General features: G+C 37.7%; 1 protein-coding gene across 9 annotated transcripts in view; it reads right to left on the bottom strand.

Moving 5' to 3' along the window:
- The window catches only part of ST7 (suppression of tumorigenicity 7), a 229,856-nt gene that overhangs the window by 91,873 nt on the left and 116,772 nt on the right, over nt 1–21,211 (bottom strand). For all 9 annotated transcript variants that reach the window (XM_064487407.1, XM_064487410.1, XM_064487413.1 and 6 more), the window contains exons 2-5: nt 19,301–19,383; nt 10,124–10,283; nt 1,441–1,495; nt 694–809 (exon numbers count right to left, since the gene is read on the bottom strand). In XM_064487407.1, coding sequence (XP_064343477.1) covers nt 694–809; nt 1,441–1,495; nt 10,124–10,283; nt 19,301–19,383 — 414 coding nt within the window. The remainder of the gene's footprint in view (nt 1–693; nt 810–1,440; nt 1,496–10,123; nt 10,284–19,300; nt 19,384–21,211) is intronic.

Below are 21,211 nucleotides of genomic sequence, written 5' to 3' on the forward strand. Positions count from 1 at the left end.
CTATGTATCCACCATGGCAAAGAGTACCTTTTGAAAAAGGGTAACAATCTCCGCATTTGTTTTATAAATGTGTATCTTGTAAGTTAGTTTCTTAGGAGCATATACATATTCTCTTTTTTTAAGTTTTTTTTCCACCTATTTAAGTTTGGTAATATAAAAAAATATCAGTAGGATTATTTGGAACTCAAGTAGTGTGAAATGCCCGCTAAACAAAGTCTCTTCTAGGATGAAAAACAAATCTGGATTCCAATAACCAAGGCCATGCTCCCATTCACAGCTAGTGAGCCTACAAATAGGCATATTAATCACTATAATATATTCATTAATCATTTAGATTCACTGAATCCCAATTTCTAACCAGAATACCATCAAGGAGACATGACCTTTCATTCTATCTCAACCAAGGATTTAGTTAGTTTCATGTAAGATTTATATTTCTTTTAAGTAAGTAAATCACTTTGAAATATTTCTTAAGTAACATTTTAAATTATAATGAGGAGATTCATTATATTAATACATTAATACTTCATTGTGATAAAGCCTTATTTAAGTATCAGAATTCTGGGTCCTATTAGTCAATCTCCAATTTAAAATTTTATTTATTGGGGTTTTTGAAAAAAAGTAGTAACCTTGATCTTTAAAATAAACCAAAAATCCCTCCCAATCATTAACTCGCTAAAGGATTTTCCATACTTGCATCTGCGGGACGCAGATGGTCCGAGTCACAAGTAAAGAATGTCTGGTGGTCCTGGGCAGAGAGATTCATGTCATAGTAAGTCAGAGGCTCTCGTCCTGTCACCCAAGTGTACCTGTAAAAGGGAAATAAGATGGTCAGGCACTTTTGAGAGAGGAGAGCAAGACCTACAAAATATTAAGCTACAAAGGTGTTGAACTATAAACAATTAACTGAGTAGTACTAAAACAGCTTTGTTAATTAAAAAAAAAATCCTATTCTCTCTTTAGGAAGTATATCAGCAGAAAAGGAGTAAAAATTTCTGCTATATTTTTGTCTTAAAATTTTAGTAGCACTAGCAAATGAAAACCTTCCCTAATTAGCATTATAAACAGAGATTTCCCAAAAGCTATGAACATTCTGACTTGCCTAATTATTCTACAAAATTAAATTTCAACATTACTTCTGTGGCATCTTTATAACCATGTTCCAGGTAAGCTTCAAAATATTTTGGCTGTATAATATATAATGAAAAGAGTAACTGCAATGGAAAATCTCTAAAAATAACACATTTTTGTATGTTATCCCAATTCCAATGCTAAAATATTTTTCAACAGAAAAATCAAAACATTTGAGGGTAGCATCAAAAAATGGAAGCACAAAACAGACTGCTACAATGACCCCTAAATGAACCTGCAAAAACATTTGCTGCTGTCTTTGCTCTCTGAACTAGACCCATTTGTTTCCCAAGCTGTCAAAATGCTTACCGATTATATTCAGCGCCCCTAAATAAATTTAGTGGATTTCGCCATACTTTGCATTCTGCAACAAAGAGAAATGTGAAAATGTTACACATAAGTTCAGAGACACTACAAGCTAATTAATTCAGCAAAACACCCTTCCTGGCCATTTGATAAGATAATTTTATTCTCTATTCTCTACATGGGAAGCAATGTGGAAAAACTCTGGATAGTTAATCAGGAAATGTAGCTCAGGCACCAGGACTTTGGAAAGTTTTGCCTAATCTCTCTGGACCCAAGTTTCCTCATTTGCTAAATCAAGGCATATGCCAAAATCAGCTAGTTCACAACTTCTATAGTCATTTCAACAGGTCTAAATAGATTCTAAAAATTTACTTCTAAATAATAGGTAGAAGGTAGAGGTAAAATTACTTTCAGTTACTCTAAAATATATCTTATAGTAACTATCTTTATGACAAGCTAAACTTAAGCTCCAGAGTACAATATGTTAAGAACCATAGACTCTTAATTAGGGTCTATGCTAACACTGATTTTGTGATAATTCACTAGATCGCTTTTACATTGCTGTAAAGGAATGGTAAGAAAATTAATACTAAAGTTACCATTACTGTAGGGAGAAAGTCTATGAAAATAAATTATTTTCAAGCACTGTAACACTGATTATTTATGCAGACACAGGCAATGAATCATCACACTAATAGCATAATGTTAGCGTGTACTAACAGATTATACATTTTGTTGTACAAGGACCACAGACTTTTAGAACCAAAGGATTTTAACTTAGCTTCTGAGACTGTGTTATAGTAAATGTGTGACTAATAAGCTACAATTATTTTAAAACAGTCTATGATTAAGACTTTCTACTGATTCAGAACACTACTTTTCTTTGGATGAATAATTTTTATTAGAAAATAAAATCAGTTAACAGTATGTAAAAATCCATGTGTGTTGTCAGCCAAAGAAACACACCCAACAACAGAGACACACAAAAGTGAGCAATTATTGCAGAAATCAAAAGGACATTAAAGGCCACGGATGATTCATTGAGATTCTACCCTCAATCTTGTTGCATTCAACATCCATCCGTCCACCATTCATCCATCCATTCATCCAAAAAGCATTAATTGAGCACTCAGTGGATGAAGCAAACAAGTAAACCATCAATCACAAGACAGCATGAAAATGGAGGAAAACATAGAGCACAATGGGACACTGTAAGTAATCTCAATAAATTTTTGTTAAAATAGTGAATGAAGGATATAAACAGAACAAGAGGACATGTTTTTACTTAAAGAAGATAAATTTATCTTTAAATTAGGGCAGGATCCCACCTGAAATTTATTTAATGTTTATGGGCAATGTCCCTAAGTTTTCTGTCACTTAGCTTAAACTGCCACCTGGAAAATGATCTTTGCTCAGTTAGTTCAGCATCTTTGAATTTTGTTCTTGAGAAACTCAGATTCGATGGCTGTCACTTCATATGATGCTAATCAGAAATTATCCTTTCCTTAAGTAAATACTTTTTCCAGATACAAAGCTCCTTAGTGGGGTCACTAACGCACTTGAAACAACTAGTGGGCCAAACAACCATGATCTCAGCCTTTATGACTTTTATAATTCTTAGCTCCTTACCACTGCCAACCTTCCTAAGAAGATGTCTTTCAAGATTCCAACTGCTTTTCTTGAAGTTTCATGAATAGTGTGAGGATTGTATTAACATATAATAAACATGCACACAAGTTTACGAACTATGATGGTCATTTTAGCATTATTCACAATAAAACAGGGACATTCTGGGTGATGCCTCCTCCCTCCCACTGAATTTCATATGAAATACTAGTAAAAAGGTTATGTCAAATAATTTGTCTCCAACAAATACATTATATTGCCTGGAAAGATAAGTGCCATTCAAATACCAGCTGGCAAATTATAAAGCAAATTGCTTTCAATTAAAATGTTAACTCTATTATATATTGGATACAAATGAGATTATTTCTACATAAAAATGAATCCAAAGAGAAATGGTGTGTACACCTACAGTACGATTGAGCAGCATCTAAAGATGCCATCTTTATTTAGGAAGTGCCATGACATAGCCAGCAGGGGGTGCTGCAAACATTTTGAAATATTGCTTCTATAGCTTTATTAGAGAACTGAACTTGGAAAAAAAAATCATTAACATTAGTGTCCTACCAGTGGTCTGTATTCAGTTTCTTCAGCTATTCCTGAAATTTAGAAATGAGGATCTAAGTAACTGTAACAGAAGTAAAATGTTCTGAGGGAGAAAAAAAAACGTGATGAAGAAATACATAAGAAATGTCTTCACGAGCTCTAGTCTTCAGATTGCGGGTACAGGGAAGGTGCAATTTTCATTTAAGAAATCTGCAATCTAGATGTTGAATATGAACTCATGTCAAAATTTCACTTCAAATTAGGTCATAGCTACATTAGTTTGTTGCTCTGCTTCATAAACTTCTCTTTACTACAAAAACTCTCTTGGTCTGGAATCACTCTGGGGAACATACCTCATAAATATCAGACTGCCTGATGATTCCGTGATATGGACCAAGCTTGTAAATGCCAAAAGCATTAGAATATGAAGATTTAAGTCAAGAAATTAAACTCAGGTCTCCAGAGGGTGAAAGCTTTTCCATATGAGATCCAGTTTCTTATTTGAGCCTTTGAGGAATAAATCCCTAATTTAAGTCAGAATTAAAATTTTACCTCCAAAAGGTATTTTCCATTCTTCATCAATATCAACAATTTGAGTGCTCTTTAAGAGCACTAAAAGTTGACTGGACTCCATCAAGGGCTTGCTAACATCCTTAATAGTTCAGTTAAAAATATGCCCCCAATATAATTAACATGCTCTTTCTGGTTCCATCTGTAGCAGTCCATAGAAGAATAAATCTCTACCCACAACTGCTGACAGAAATGTGCAGACCTCAGCATGCATTCAAGAATGCAATTCAAGAGAAAGAGTACATATTGGAAAAGCACTTGTCTAGTTCTCAAAGTCTGCAGAACAGATTCCATCCATCCATAGGATGATTATAAATTTCGGTGTGTGAGATAAAAAACAAAGTATAATGCTTACTACCATCACGGACTTCTAAAATCATGCTCCAAACTTTTCTTCTGTCTTCCCTCTTGCCATTCCCTACCAGAACTTCCCTTTTAGTGATATTTATTTCTTGCCTTTTCCTACTCATTACTCCTCTAGAACACCCACTTCATCACGCATAGGACTGTGCACTTCAAAAAAATGTATAGAATGGCTATTATGCAATAGTTCCTGCATGAGGTCCTGGGTTACAAAAAAAGACACAGTTGGTGACCTAAAGGAATGTATAGCCCTGGTAGAAAAATGAAAAGGGTATTCAAACACTATCTGGCATCCAAATAAAGAAGCTCTTTGGAAGGAGTAAATGTGCTGAGAGAACCACAGACTTTCCCTTTGTCATAGGTCCTCAAGGAAAAAGAGAACTTAATTCTCAGAGAAACCAAAGGCTCTAAAGTCGCAGGGCTTTTCATCACATGGGAGAAAATGTTACTCTACACCCACTTTACTTAACTCTGAAAACTTTTCTTTCCTAAAATTAAGGAAGTAGAGAGAATCCCCACTCCTAGGGCCTTCAAATATATAAATGACTAATTCATAGCCTAGAAAGTTGTCTTATATGAAAAAGTTACCATCTCTTCCCAGACTCTAAAATTCAATTATGATCGTAATATTGTTGCAGATAGCAGCAACAGCAACTTTTGTCGCAGCTATAAGCTTGATATCCATTGAGCCTTTCTACAAAAAGGCTTAAAGCTCAAGTCACCTACATTCCTTACATAAGTGAGTGAGGGGCACAGAGTAGGTCCTTTTTATAGAAGTAAAAAATAAAGCATAAGAAAGCTATATAATCTCCTCAAAGTAACTGAGACTAAGGTCTGGCATCCAGACTGCCCAACAATCACCCACCAAATACAACAGACCCATTACCCTGCAACAACTTATTTTAAAAATCCTGGGACTTCATCAAATAAACTTTCCACTAGAGAAACTGCTTTGAAAACTCCTCTGGGGGAAATTTTAGGCGCTTTTAAATAATACTTTTAAACATTTTAGTTCTAAAGTACAACATAAAAGGGCCCTGACTAATGTTTCAGCAGATGTATTACGACAGTCAAGATTAACCCCGAGCCAGTCAATTTCTGACATGTGATTCTGCATATATCTGTTAGCTTTGATATCTCAAAAATGAATACCCACATTTCTACATCACACAGGTCAATTTTAAGCAATCATTAAGAGTAAAAAAATATACATTTTCTTAAATAGTTAAACTTTAACTGTTTTCCTAACTTTCTGAAATAATTATTTTGAAGAAGTCATTAGATTTAAAGGTACAAAGTAACATGTAGGTAGCTTTCAATTCAGCAAATATATAACTCCCGCAAATTCTTTTATGGAATGAGAAAAGGTATAAGTAGTTAAGAATTTTAAGACCATTTTTTATAGATCTGCTTTATTCAAGATAGTGTACTACTTTCTTAAAGAATATTGTTAATGATGGCTAAATCTTTGCGTCTCTCATACATTTCCCATTGATCATTTTTGACCTAAGTCAATCAACTCTGCCAAATAATGTGAAAATTTTTTTAAAAGTTTGTTAAATAAATGTTCATCAAAGACCAAAACTGTTTTAGGTCACCATTCAACTAGAAATCTAACCTATACTAGAACATAAATTTTATTGGCAAAAGATTTTTAAAGATGTAATAAGCATTTACTATGAATCATTTTCAACATATACATAGATTTTGGCAAGTAAACTGAGTTTCCCCTGACTGAGACTATTAGAGAGCAACTCCAAAGGTCCTGGATGTGTAGCAATTGGCAGTTTTGCTGATGGATATGTTTGAAATGCAAGCACTGAAAGGCCAGGGTACAAAACCGAGTCACTGAGCTAGTAAGCTGGCATAGCTGAACCCTCCACCATACCTCCCTGTGGAGGTCTTAGGATATATCTTTATAATCTACCTGAGTTTCTTCATCTCCATTGCTTTTCTTTAATTTCTTAACCTATATTTAATCAGTGCTTAAGCTACCTCTAATGATGAAATGAAACTTAATTTAGAATTCTAGGTGAAATTCTTATTAAAAGTTTTATATATAAAATGTATCTATGACATTTATTTATCTTATATGGATTAGATTAATAATGAGATTAAAATGAGATGATTTGTGACAGGAAGCCAAGTGACTGTAACCAGAGTTTGTCTAAAGATCCAGTTCTATGCAAGAGGCTATTAAATTGTCTAGAGAATTTAAATTTGACTTGGGTAAGGATACTTCTCATGTGATGGAGCACCCTGTATGTTTCTAAATATCTTGAAGAAGGTGAACACTACAAACCTTTGTCTTTATGGCATCTTATTTGACAATAAGGCAAATTAACAAACAGATGTTCCCATGAACCCAAAGTCAGAATATGACTGGACCCTGAGAATCCCTTTAAGACAGGGAGGAGCTGGGTACATTTTAAGTCTCTATGCATATCATCAGTTCATAAGTTAAGCTGAATTAAGAAATGGCAGCAACAAACATGATGACATGGAAAATATATCAGCAGGGTTTATCAGAAACTGTATTTGTAAGAAAAACAGCAAAATAGCTCCCAAATAAGGCAAGACAAGGGAAACGTTCATAAGTATTAACCTAAGCCAAACACTCTGAAATTTGGCTACATTGAGAAGCTGTATAATTAACTACCTTTCTCCTCTGACCCACAGATACAGAGCACAGCAAACCTTGAGAGGGTCTGCTCTCAGGCCAATATGCACAGATCCAAACGTTAAACAATATATGAATCAGCCCTGTAACAATCACAACTTTCTCACTCCCCATTTTCCCACCCCAAATTATTCTTAGATAGGTCAGATCTTTCAGTTTAATCAAAACAAATGATTCTTTAAGGAAAGAGCTACACTATGAGTTCTCATACAGTCCAATATTTATAACTAGTATTTTCTGTTTGTTTTCAGCTTTTGCAATGATTTTGTCAAAAAAGCAATGCCATTTAACTGCCTTTGCCAATGTCCATGGGACTTGGTTAGCTGTGTTTTATTTCAGGTAAGACTCAGCAAAGTTTTGTTTTATGATGCTTCTGTTATTAAGGCAATAGTCATTTTATTATTTTTAAGGCAACAGAAATTTTTTAACGAATTCCTCTACTTTAAGAATATATATTGATTACGCTCAGCTTTGGACCTTCTTTTTGCTTTATAGTTAGCTGAAACAGACTATGAAATAGAAAGTGATTAAGGGCAGAGATAAACAGAGACAACGTACTTTTCTGATATTTTTCTTATTCAAAAATAAAAGTCACCTCAAGAAAAGAGAAGTGGGAAATGGTATTAGTCCCATGGTATCTGGCACCTCCAGACCAACATACAGGTTTGTTGAGCTGAGTTAGTCAAATATTAGAAACCCAATTATCAAGGAGAAGTGGGCAGATTGAGCCCTAAATAATCCTGGACAAGGTAATTTCCATTTCCCTAAATCTAACTATTTGAACATTGTTATGAGACCAGATCATAAATTCTGTATCTATTATAAGAAATGAATAAAAATATTGCATGCAGAGTAGCAGACATTCAACAAATACTAGTGGAATTGAATTAGTAATACTATTCAAAACCTCAGTCTTAGCAAGGTAAAAACTCAGTACAAATAAAACTGGGAATTTCCATGAGCATTATTGTTGAATGTATTTTATAAAGGACTTCAATTCTCCTTTTAAAAACTGCTGTAAAAGCACTAAGAATAGCATCAAGATTTATGCAGAGCATAATGCTTATTTAAGGCATCCACAGACAGAGACTGCAAGACAACAGTGACGGTAAAGAGAGTATGAACCCTTCATTGCATTAAGGAATGATGTCAAGAGATTTAAATTGTATAGAGAGAGAATTGTAATGAAAATTAAAATGTATGTACATTAAAAAAATGGCCTTAAACAAGGCTGCTATCTTTTCAACCTGTTAATTTTCTACAACATTCCATGTCATCCAAAGACTATAGTAACTCAGATCCGACAAGAGCACATTTAATATGTGGGGTCTTCACAGCAGATGCAAAGTGACAGCATGATGGCAATTATCCACAGCAGGTTATGTGATGGTGACTGAATGATCAAGTCTCCTCACTGGAATAATATGCCACACATATTAGAGTAGGTGGTTAAAGTAAAGTTTCACTTTGCTCAGGTCTCTTTCTGTTTCTTTCACAAAGTGGATACGTTTATAAACTCCCAAACAATTTTGTCACCTGAGGGGTGCCATCTCTCACACGTGTACCCTTCAGAATGAAATAAACGTGTACACAGAGATGCCCATTACCACTCATGGCTGGCTTGGTGAGGGGTCCATTGGAAGAGCATTGACTCAACATCAGGAATAAAATATATACACAATGCTCCTTGACGCCGATCACCTGGCTACACAGTTATGAAATATGAACTGAGTCATTCTAGGAAGGAAAGAAAAAAAGATCTAACCTATCTCTTTACTTTCTTCCTCTTCATCTTTCAAGTCTTAGAACTAATGCCCTTTCTTTCAAGAAGCAAACTTCGTCCACCAATTTGGATCAGGAGTCTCTCCTTTGTACCTCATAGCATTGCACGCTTCCTCATATAATCAAAGCACTTAACACTTTGTCTCCCTCAACAGACACAAGAGTTCAATGGGGACAAGAACTTTGACAGTTTTTGAAATCACAATATTCATAAGAACCTGTACAAGGCCAGGTTTATATTAGGGACTTAGGAAATGTTTACTGAGCTGATGAGGCGACCAAGCCAGAAAATTATATCTGTCCCTCTTCTTTTATGAGTGGAGAAATTACAGGCCTTGCATGCCCTCATTCATTCATTCACTGAGTTTCAATGATCTAGTAGACAGTATGCAAAATGCTAACAACATGGAAATAAAGCAGTATGTTTAAAAATTACAGTACAATTTAATAAATGTTGCTAAGATAAAAATATGAGTCGGCGAAGGTGGAGAGAGATTATACAGCTTACAAGAGAGGGCCTCCCAAGAGGTAACATTTGAATTGGGCTGTGAAACGTAAGCAAGCATGGAGAAAGGAAGACAGACTTCTGGGCAGAGGGTCATGAGAAAACATGGCTTGTTCAAGAAATGAAGAGGAGGGGGATGAGATTGTGACAGAAGCTAAAGCTGGCAAGATAGATTTGAAGTATCTTATGCTATGCTATGGAATCTGGAATCTGGAATCTGGGCTTTATTGTCAGTGGCATGGGAACCAATGAAGCCTTCTAAGCAGAGGAGTTATGTGATCAGATCTAGTTAGACATAAGATTCTGTCATTAGCATTGAAGAAAATGGATACATTTAACAAGGTTTGAGAAACTAAGGACAAGGAGGCTGGAGACTCAAGTTGGGAACACTGACCTAAATAAGTCAAATGGAAGAAAAAGTAAAATTTAACAAAATGAACATTCCCTTTCCCTGGGATGCTTATATGCTGCTTCTCTGGTAGAAGTTGTCAACTCCTTGGGAAAATACATTGCATTTTTCTTTGAAGTCTAGTCTTTAAATAACAATATTATTACTATCTTGTAATAATTTAGTAAGAGTAAGTAAATAATGCTGCAAACTGAAGGACTTCCCATACCTGAGACACTTTGCCTGTTGGAATCTGAGTCCCCATTACTCGAGTTAGAATTGTTGGAGGAGTTGTTGTCAACCCCTCCCAGAAGGGGGCGCAAGTGGCTTACGGAGACTTGTTCAATGAATGATGTTCCATACTTGCGAAAGTACCACCATTCAAATATCTAGAATAGAAAAATAATAAGCATGATTATAGTCCTTGTTACCAGTTATGATTTTATGATTTTGTACATGCCCATAAAATACGTTGCATTTATTAATTATATTCACCTTAAATACTGATTTAAACATTTTTATTCCAAACAATTCTTCAATTTATTCTAAAAATTAAGAAGTTTAATAAAGTTAAATACCACTTACATTTTAAATTCTGAATGTTTTTCCACTTAATACTGGTTTTCACAAAAAAAATCTATAACTACAATCATGGTAAAAGAACACTTAACAACTGCTCATTATTATTTACCTCCAGATTAACATAATATTCTGATAATAAAATCACTGTAGCTGAAAGATAATTTCAGAGATGAATATAAACAAGCCAGTTTTAGAAGTATGGCTTATGAAATATTCCAATTCTTGGTATTTTATATTCTGATAAAGCCTAAAATTTTTAAGATAACAAATACCATTTTAAAAAAAAAAGCAACTCCTTAGAAAAACAGAAAGAGTGAAAGTCATGCCATTTCAGGTATCGATGGCACCTGCCTACTGGGAAACTCAGTACTGTCCCTCCTGCTGAGGTGTGCTTTATAAACACTAGTGTCTGTTGTACATCATTAATGTTTCCTAGCTCACAAGCTTACCAATTGTTATGTACTGTTTGAAAAGGAGAAAAGAAATAACTTTCATTAATAAAAGGAAAGAAGCAGTGATGTTCATATGATGAGACTAAAATCAGGACTCCTAAGCACTGTGAAAACAAATGCCCTCCCGTAACCCTTCTTACCTAGCCCCTGGTCCCCTGTCCCCGCTCCCTACCAAGCCCAGTGAATGCTTCCCCACCACTGTTTGAAGCTGCTCTTTCCTCTCCTCCCTGTCTGATTTGGGATTTGTTCCTTAAGCAGTCACCAAATCACTACACAGGAGAAATTTAAGAATCACATATATATTCCAGAGTCTCCTAGGATAACTATATTTTGATAATATAATATAGAATGTAGAACTAACATAGAATCAATTACCTTTTATCCTTACTTATTTCATAAAAACCAGATTTCATTATCTTCTGTGGAATGGACTTTGGGTTATCATTTAAATATTGATATTTCTGTCTTTGCTCCACCAAAAATTTCTTTAAAAGACAGAAAGGACATCTACAAATGATCAGGAGAAACTATCAATCAAACCAAATGTTTACAATCCTATAATAGGACAACTTTATTTAATTTCAAGGAGTTACCCCTTTTGACTATATGAATTTTAACATGTTAAGATATTTAAGCAGTTTCACTGGGCAGACAGAGAGAATAAGATATGACATCTAAGAAGGGATAGGACTAGTCTCTAACGTCTGGAATGCTAGGAACAAGAGATCTTGCTTGAAGAAGGAAGAAAGTTCAAGAATGATAAATTTATGAACTGGATCCAGAAGGGAGTTTGTAACCTCAGGTGAGTTATTTAATCTATTTGAACATCAGATTTTCCAAATGTAAAGCAGAAAACATATTTGTTATTTATCCTTGAGGGTCCTCAAATTCATACTCATATAAAACACCTAAATGCAAGCCCCACATCTAATTCACTGCCTGTTGCATAGTAGTTTCTCAAAAGTAACAGCAAAGCTACCATTTCTCACACTGATGCTGTACACACCGCCCCTCGGCAGCACACCTCACTGCCTCACGTACTGCTTTGCTGCACCCCTCTTCCTGCCAGTCTGCAGTTTAGGCTGTGATTAGCATCTTGTCTTTCACTAAGTGGCTGGCTGAAAGCTCTGGAAATCATTGTGGAAATGGTGTACTGCTCATCAATTTGGTCCTGACCACCCTAAAAGGCACTTGAGATTCATGGCTTTGCCTTTATTAGAAAAGAAGGAAGGCTCCAAAGGACCCAGAACAATGGTCACAGAACTGGCAATTGCTTTCTATCTCTTGTGGGCGAGAGCTGCTTTCTATATTATGCTGCTTGGGCACCTGATAGGCCTTCATCCATTCGGTCACATAGCACTAAATGCTCCACATCAGGCATGGGCTGCACTCCAGGGCTACAGAGCACAGATGTGGCTCCTGCCACGACCAGTACATGCCACAGACCCACGTGCCTCCCACAGGTTGCTCCTGGCCCAGCCAACACCCATCACAAAAAAAAAAACTTTGGGCCTCTTCCAGATTTCTCAGTTCCTCAGTAGAATCAGAGAACGTCAGCACTAAAAGGGACCCTAAATGATCACGAACAGTTTCATTTATAGATGAGGAATGGGGCCTATACATCAAGGGGCGGCGACCTGACCAAAAGCAAACAGCTAATTAAGTAGCTATTTAGCCCGAAGCCCCAGCTACATGCCACTAATTTTACTAGGGCCCTAAAATAAAACATCTTTTTATAACTCTCTCGCTCATGCAAACACATACAGACAGATGCAACCTGTCATTTCCCTTCTCACATCTTCACTTCTGAATGCCCTCCAACTCTAGTCTCTTTTTGCTTTCTTAGCTATCAAAACCAATCCAGAAGTATTCTATCAAATGGGACTGGATAATTCATGCTAAGATATAAGTGACCCATATTAACTAGGTATTTGCATTATAACAGAGAGAGAGAGACCTTCCACCCAGTATTTCTAGTGCAGAAATAACAGACCTCAATAAAGACGGGGTTATTCATGTAGCTGTTTGGGAGGCAAAGTAGGGACTTCTCCAGCCTGTCCTATCACAGCAGTAGACGGTTTCTTACCCAACACAGTCCTTGATACTAGTATCTCCAACACCCTGGGGCAGGTACTCCAGTATGAGTTAAAGGAGCAACTAGCAAAAGGAGGTAGGAAAGGACTCGAAGCCTTCTTAAACTTCAGACCAAGTCTTCTAATCTAGGGTCTCAGCATAACAACCCACCCCATATCCTGAAAGATGACAGGCTTTCGGCCAGCGCTTCACAGTACTTTTACAGAGCTGCACATATCCGATGGGCAGATGGTGTTACTGAACACCCACATATTTGGTGTCACTTTGAATTATTCTCCCTGGTGCATAACCTACAGTGTAAACAGCAAAGCTCTCATAAACAAATTTAGATTTTAAATTTAGTCCTTGGACATGCCAGGAGATTAGCGGAGTTGCCACAGTGGAACAAAACAGTTTTTAATCTGACCAATAACCTAAAATTAAAATATAAATTTACAAATTCCATAGTCTCTAAAAACATAATCTCTCTACTCCAAGAATTATACAGATCAAGTCAGATTATAAAGTACCAATTAGGTTTGTCATTTAGGAATTCAATGGTGGCCCTGTCACCTAGCTGAAAGATAAAAACCCTAATACATCTCACGATAGCCGAGCTGTGCGCATTGGTTGGTACCTTGATTCCCTGGGGCTCAGTTATCCAACGTGTGAAATAAGGTCATTCAGTTAAAGTTAGATGGATAGATGGATGGATGGTTTGAAAACCGGGTGGATGGATGGTTGAAAGGCTGAATGGATGGATGATACGGGCTGGCCTGGTGACTTAATGGGATATTGTCTAAATAAACAGCAGGACCAATGAAAGATTTGTGTTCATTTTGTTTGTTATAAAAAAGAGAGGCCTACACATATTTGTGGAAGAGTAAAGAATCTAGTGGAAAGGGAGAAATTGAAGATGCAGAAGAGTACGAATGACCAAGAGGAATGACACCAAGAGCCCAGAAAGAACGTGTACCTGCCTTGTGAAGGAGCTTCCCCTTCCTGCTCGGAGACAGAATAAAAAGGAAGCATTCGAATGCTTCCTTTAAATAGATGGAATTTTTCTATTCCATTCATTCCAATAGAAGAATACACTCTATTTTGGAAAATAGGGTGTGACATGAGCTGTTTCACAGAGAAGAAGGCAACAAAAAGATAAAAAGCAGGTAACACTGACCTCACTGAAGATGCAGGTAAGGGTTGTCGTCTGACAATAAAGGAAATGGGAATGGAACTGAGAATGTGGGGGTTGAAGAAGTGGTTTGGATCTATACCTTGCAGGACAGAAAGGCCGTATCACTATACTCGGGACCCAGATCACGTTTAAAACAAAGATTCATTTGTCAAAAACCCAGTTACGTATGCCCTGTAACCATTACTATATGACAGTAGCAGAGGGAATGATCAAGGAGCACTGGGGCTGGGGGCTGGGGTGGAGATCCAAGTTTGCAGCTGGCCTAAGGTGCAATCTTGTCTCATCTTCACCCTCAGGAAAGGAAGAAAAATCTGGCAAAGGCTTAACAAACAAGGCCCTTCCATCTATCTCGCAGACCTAAAAGCTGAATCTCTCCTAAAGATGCCTAGATTCTTCCTATCTAATAAGATCTCCTCTTCTTGAATTGCATGTTCTATATATAAAATACTTCTCTTCAGAAATCAGGGAATTTCCTATGCCCTAAATCATACTCAAAGATGCTTCAAGATTTCCACATAACAGCAACATTGAAATTCCACAACAATTCCTCCCACTAAATCTATGGGAAACACAAAGATGTCACAGCCTGAAACTGGCTAAGTGTTTCCTAAGGATTAAAGTAGATGATGATATCACAGGAAAGACCCAGCAATGGTGGAGACTGAAGAGGAAATATGAAGCTGGCAGTCTACTCCCAAACAGAGAGACTGCCAACTGACACCTGCTTTAAGTCTTCAGAAATATATCTGGTGGTAAATGTTTTTTTGGCAAGAGAGGATCTTCTGGGTTTAAAGGAGATAAACCAAGGCAGTTGGCATGGGTTACCATAATATCCATAACCTTTTTAGTTTCCTGTTAGAATCCTCAAGTATATCCTTTTCTCCATACCACTGACCCTTTCAAAGTCCCTCCCAATTCCTCATGACAGAATTTTTTTTTACTCCTGGGTCCTGTCTGTTCAGCTTAGGAATTCTGAAGAGCTACAGAGTGGGTCTCAGCCTCCTGCCTCCTTGTCTCAGCCAGTGACCCCTCAGCCACCTGTTTGCCTAACCAACTGAGGCAGCTGTGTAAAAGAACTGGTCTTCATGCTCTTCCACGCCCTTTCCTGGCTACCTATTGCCAAGGCTTTAAGAAAAAAGAGATGATATAGAAGTGAGGTTCTCTTCAAGGTCAACAGCCAGTGATCCATCCCCACCTCAGTGTCTGCATGTCCGCAGGATGAGATTTTCCACTGTAACATTCATGACTGTGGCTCTGTCGGCTCATCCAGGGGGGCAGCTTTCCTCTAGGTCCTGCCCCTAGAGATTCTGATTCAGCTGGTCTGAGGTGTTGCACAGAATCCATCATTTTAAGTAAGCTCCCCAGACAATTCTGACACAGTCCATTAATTTATTCACTCACTGGATCTACGTTCATTCAACAAATATTTCTTAAGCATTCACCTAGGCATTATACAGTTGTATACAAAAACACAGACACATCCCCAGCCTCTGTGAAGTTTCCACTACAGAGAGGATAAGACCACTAATGTCACAAATGAAATTACAAACTGTGGCAAGTGTTGGCCCGTGTTCTGGATTGGCCAAATCTGACCTAATCAGTGGCTCATTGGAAAAAGAAAAAATGTTTCCTCCAGAGACGTTTGTGGTCTCCCTCCCTCCCCCTTTCTTTTCTCTTTTTCTTTCTTTTCTTTTTCTTTCCTTCTCTCCTCTATGCTTCCTTATCTACCTGACCCATTTCTGTGAGTCTGTTAAAAGGAAAACATCAACCACTGGACACTGCTACTCCCCATCTTCCTAGTCAACAAGTTTATAAGAAGCAGAATAATCCTGAGACAAAGCAGTGGAAATTTAAATTCTAGTCTTCACTAAACCTTTATCTAACAAGGCGACATAGGCAAGTCATAAGATTTCTAGGTGTCTATTCCTTAGGTCTTTACTAGCAAACTGGATGACTTTTGATGCAGGGCTGGAGGGCATGATTTTCAGGTCAAATGCAGGCCAAGTTCTTTAGATATAGAATGCTAAAGAGTTCAAAGGAGCCATAACAATCGTCTAATCCCATTCCCTTACTTTTGAATAGGAGGGGATGGAGGGCATGGCCAGACAGATCCAAATCCAAATATCACCATCTATCTGGTCTATAACTTTGACCAAAGTATTTAAATTGTGTATCTATTTATACTCAGCAGCATAAAGGCACTGATTATATCAACCACTTAGAATTTCAATGAAATTAGAATTAGAATTCACTTACAATTAAATGAAATAATATATGCAAGGTGTTTAAAAGAGTATCTGGCACAGAGAGGAAAATACAATAAAAGGGCTTTTAGTTACAACTGATTCCTACCTAATTGTCATCTCTTCTACCACTTTCCTGAAAATATAATTCTTTTACACCATGAATTAATTCTTTTATTACTCTCTCTTAATTTTCTATTTTTATTCTTGATTCTCACTTTTAAAAATTATGCTCTGGATGCCTTTTTCTCTATCTATTAAACATGTACGTATAACACATGAGACCTCCCAAAGGCTGGATAACACCAGTGTCAACCATCTCTAAAGCAGGAGCCTAACGCTATCAAGAGCTATTTTCACATTGCAGTGGCTTTGCCTCAGCACAGGTGAAGCATTTCTGAGAAGGCCTTCCAAAACCTTCACGCATCAGAGCTTTTCCTTTGCTCAAAGTTCTACATCAGTCAGGAGTATCTTCTGCTTCCTAGAATGCTACAAGGCAAATATATCATAAAATAGCACAGCCGTGACCATCAGGCTTCAGCAGCTGCACTCCACACGCAAGGAGAAAGCCTCACCAGCCTGGATCTGCAAAGGTGAGCACAGCCTAGGGAAACCCCTTTATTTGGAGGACCAGAGAAGCAAGCTGATGGGACTTCACCATCCCTGGGTGAGAAGGGAAAGCAACTGCTGGGTCTCGCTTACCAGAGTGACAGGAAATGACCCGCATTCTGGTAATTACTTTATAGCCTAGTGAACCCATACCAAGATACTACTAGAACAAAATCCAGACCTGCCATTTGTTCAGCAACCTAGAACTTCATCAGAGAGGCAGTGAAATGAGGGATAAAAGCACAGGCTCTGGTGCAAGACAGTCTGGGCTGCAATCCTGCTCCGCCGTTCGCCAGCTCTGTTACTGCCTGTCCAGCTTAGGTACCAGCACAAGGGGAACAACTAGCAATTACCTGATTGTGTTGTTGTGAAGAGTAAATGAGTTAGCATGTAAAGTGCTTAGATCAGTGCCCAGCACAGTAATCATCATGGAGGTAGGTAACATTCTTAGGAGAACATTCCTGAGACAGGAAGGTACAAACAAAAACCCACCTTTCCGCTCCAGAGTGAATTATTGCGATTGCTATGCAAGCTGTATCTAAAAAAGTTCATTTTTTTCTCTATTTAATCAAAAAATATTTCAAAAGTGTGTTAGAAAGAAAATATTCAAATGTTATTTTAAATATAAATGATAATTATTGGATGGAGACTTGTAATACCTCCACCTGCCCCTAAAATATATTTATGCTGAAATGCTTTCAGCACATACTTATGAATAATTTGTGAAGCATGTGAAAGCATGTTCCACATTTGAAGTTTCTTCAGTCCATTAAGAATATTAAGATGGGAACCCAAAGACATAGGTCTGAAAACTGGCTTTGCCACAAACTAACAACATGAGCTTAATTAGGCAAATCATCTTATAGCTTTATGAACAACTGTCTACAGCGTCCTGACTTTTCTCATGTCCCCACAGAACAGGGAGCACTTCAGAGACACAGACGGGTGTGCAGATCTGCATTTAACAGGCAATATGGTACAAAGTACTACCATGCCTTATTTCAGCCCATCTGATGCAGAAGCTTTAACACGCTCCCCCTCTCCTTGGCTTGATCTCTGCAGCCAGTATTGGGCTTTCCATTTCCAGAATTGACTGATCTCTGCAGTCAGTCAGCAATTCCATAACCATCGTGGAGTGACTCTCACTGATGTCCTTCATACTCCTGGTCCAACAATATGAACTTTAAATGTCTCTGCCCTCAAGCCCAGCAGCCCCCACGTTACAGCAGAGCAAGACTAACTTGAATAGGCTCCGACCACAAAATGATGCTCTCACACCACCACCATCCTTTCAGCTGTTTGCAGGTTTCTGCCCTCAGACATTTCTCCACCTTTTCACTCTGGCTCCTTACAGGTTCAGGCTTATGAAATCCTCCACTGTTCTAGGTTCATCTATGCTCTTGTTCCACATTTTTGTGCCTTTCTCCTCTAAAAATTTCATTTTTCTACTTCTCATTCTCAACTTGGAAATCTTGACAGAAATCTTTTCTTGTCCCTCTCTCTATAATAATTAGTAATCACAGCATTATCGGTAGAGGAAAAAAGTGTTCTAAAACCTCTTTCTCCTTAAAGGACTTCAATATAAATTTAACCATATTAGAATGATTCTACAAGTTTACATGGTCCCTTTTAAGGTCACGTAAATTAATGACAACTACTTCAGGTGTTATAACATCACACCGATTACTACATTAGAGCGTAAGGTAATGGAGCCTGAGAGACCATTATAATTATTGCTTCTTGCCTAGTCAGGATTTTTTTAAGGAAGCGATAGGGAAATAAATGTAAATTTTAAAAGCAAAGAAGATGAAGGGGAAAACTGAGAATTCCACATCCATGTCAATACATTTAAATAAACTGAGCTATACTTCTACTGATCTAGATTATGCCCAAAAATCCACTTTGAAGGGTAATAGAAAAAGTTTAGTTTAAACTGAGTCACTCATTTTACAGTATCTTAGACATCAAAATTTGACACAGAATTATGTCTTCCTTTATTTCCCATTTTGTTTACATGCTGTTTTTCCCTTCAACAAAAGTAATATATGACTGTTTAAAAATTTTTTTTCAAATATTTTAGAAATAAGGTGACCTGGAGAGTGAAAGGCCTCTGTCCATCCCCCTGCCCAACATACACATGTACAATCACTGCCAGCTGCTGGCGCGTACTCTTCCAGCTTTTCTCCTGTACATATATAACATATACATTAGTAATCAGCATATTTTTCAATAGGAAGGATTCCACCACTTACCAAAATAAGCCCTGATATTAGTGAGGAAGTGCCTGTCAGGGCCACGTAGAACTTCGGTGTTAACGTGTTCAAAAACATGCTCACTGAAAGAAAAAAAAAAAAGAGGGGGGAGAAGAACAGGGAATGTATGAATATGTCATCAGTAAAACCAATTCTCATTTTTCTTTCTGGTGCAATCATTTGTTTCTGGTGACAAGAATTATTAGAATCATAGCCAAGTGCCATTAAGATGGTTCAGCATTACACAGGCTCGGAATACTAAATGTAAATTTTAAAAGCAAAGAAGATGAAGGGGAAAACTGAGAATTCCACATCCATGTCAATACATTTAAATAAACTGAGCTATACTTCTACTGATCTAGATTATGCCCAAAAATCCACTTTGAAGGGTAATAGAAAAAGTTTAGTTTAAACTGAGTCACTCATTTTACAGTATCTTAGACATACTAGGAATACTAGGTTTAAGTTATTCATCCTGAAGAAAACAACTACATACAAGAAGGAAGACCAGCTTTTTCATTTCTGCCCCCCAAAACTATTGTGAGTGACTTTCAAGGACTCATAGTCACTAAGGAGTCCAATCAAAGCTGTCAGTCAAGAACGGAAGATGCTCCCGTATGCTTTGTAGGACCCACACATCAGAGTCCTCGAGGAGCCAACAAGCAGTATTTCAACCTCAGAACAGATGAAAAGTAACCATGGTAAACACTTATTAAAGATTCTAGTGCTATAGTTACTCCCAAAAAAGAAAGGACAGGTTGACAGAAGTTAGCAAATACTAGTATAAAGGTTTTTTCAGCTTACTTACAAGATCGTTAGACTGCTCATCAAAATAATTGGATTCAATGAAGAAAACATGAAAAACAAACCACTAAAGATGAATGTGTACCAGCAGGCACCTTCCTGATCAGTTCCTGCCACTCGGTTCACATCAACTATACAGTTGATCTGGTTGCCCACTAAGTAAGGGTCACTTATACATTTTATAAGTATATTTTAAGTCACTATTTATATGTAGATATTGCACAAAACTTTGACTATTACCAAAACAACAACTGACCTAAAGGGCTTTTTGCCCGCATTTTCACATTTCTTTACTGAGTTTGTTTGTGGAAGGGGATCACATCCAGTCCGATTTTAAGATGAAGGACATTAGAAGTAGGACTTTTATGTCATTAGTGCAAAGGCTTTGGCATTTGTCCTGAGCTCAGCCCAGAAACCAAAGTCACCAACGTGAGCGGAGAGCCCATGCTCACTCATTCAACAAATGCTTCTCTCTGTTTATGAATGAGGCTGTGAACAAAGAATGGAAGCATGAATCAGACAAAGTTCCCATTCTCTAGAAGGCCAAAGTCCAGCTGGGAAACAGACAAGCAAACAAGCGATCACCAGACGTAGCCAGGTCCTGTGTAGGATTTTATGAAAACACGTAAAAGGTCTGCACCTCGGGCTGAGAGTCAGGAGATGTCCGGGAGAGTAAGCAGGAGTTACCCAGGCCAAAGTGGGCAGGAGGAGGAAAGGAGGGCAATGTGCATGGAGACACAGGGCCTTCTCTGAGTCTCTGAGGAAAGAGCACAGCCTTTCCAGGTGGGTGCACAGGTTGAGAAGGGAAGGAGCTTGGGCTCTGGACTCTTTGCAAAGGCACCGATGTGGAAGGGTGCATGGATTCCATCCTTCCTGGCTACCGGGCGTGCTCTCAATAAATCCTCCTCCCCCACACCCACTTCAAATGAACTGGTTTGATGTGCCTGCTGGTCTGCCATTTGCAATCACAAGAGTCTGGACTAACACAATGTGCTCAGTCAACAGTCACGACTTGGTTACGTGGACTCTTTCAAAGAGGCAGGGAAAGGCAGAGAAGGAGCGGTCCTCCCAGGGCCATGAGGCAAGAGAAGGTACAGCTGAGCTGAG

The sequence above is a fragment of the Camelus dromedarius genome, chromosome 7 (genome assembly GCF_036321535.1).
Source record: "Camelus dromedarius isolate mCamDro1 chromosome 7, mCamDro1.pat, whole genome shotgun sequence".
NCBI classification, from domain to species: domain Eukaryota; kingdom Metazoa; phylum Chordata; class Mammalia; order Artiodactyla; family Camelidae; genus Camelus; species Camelus dromedarius.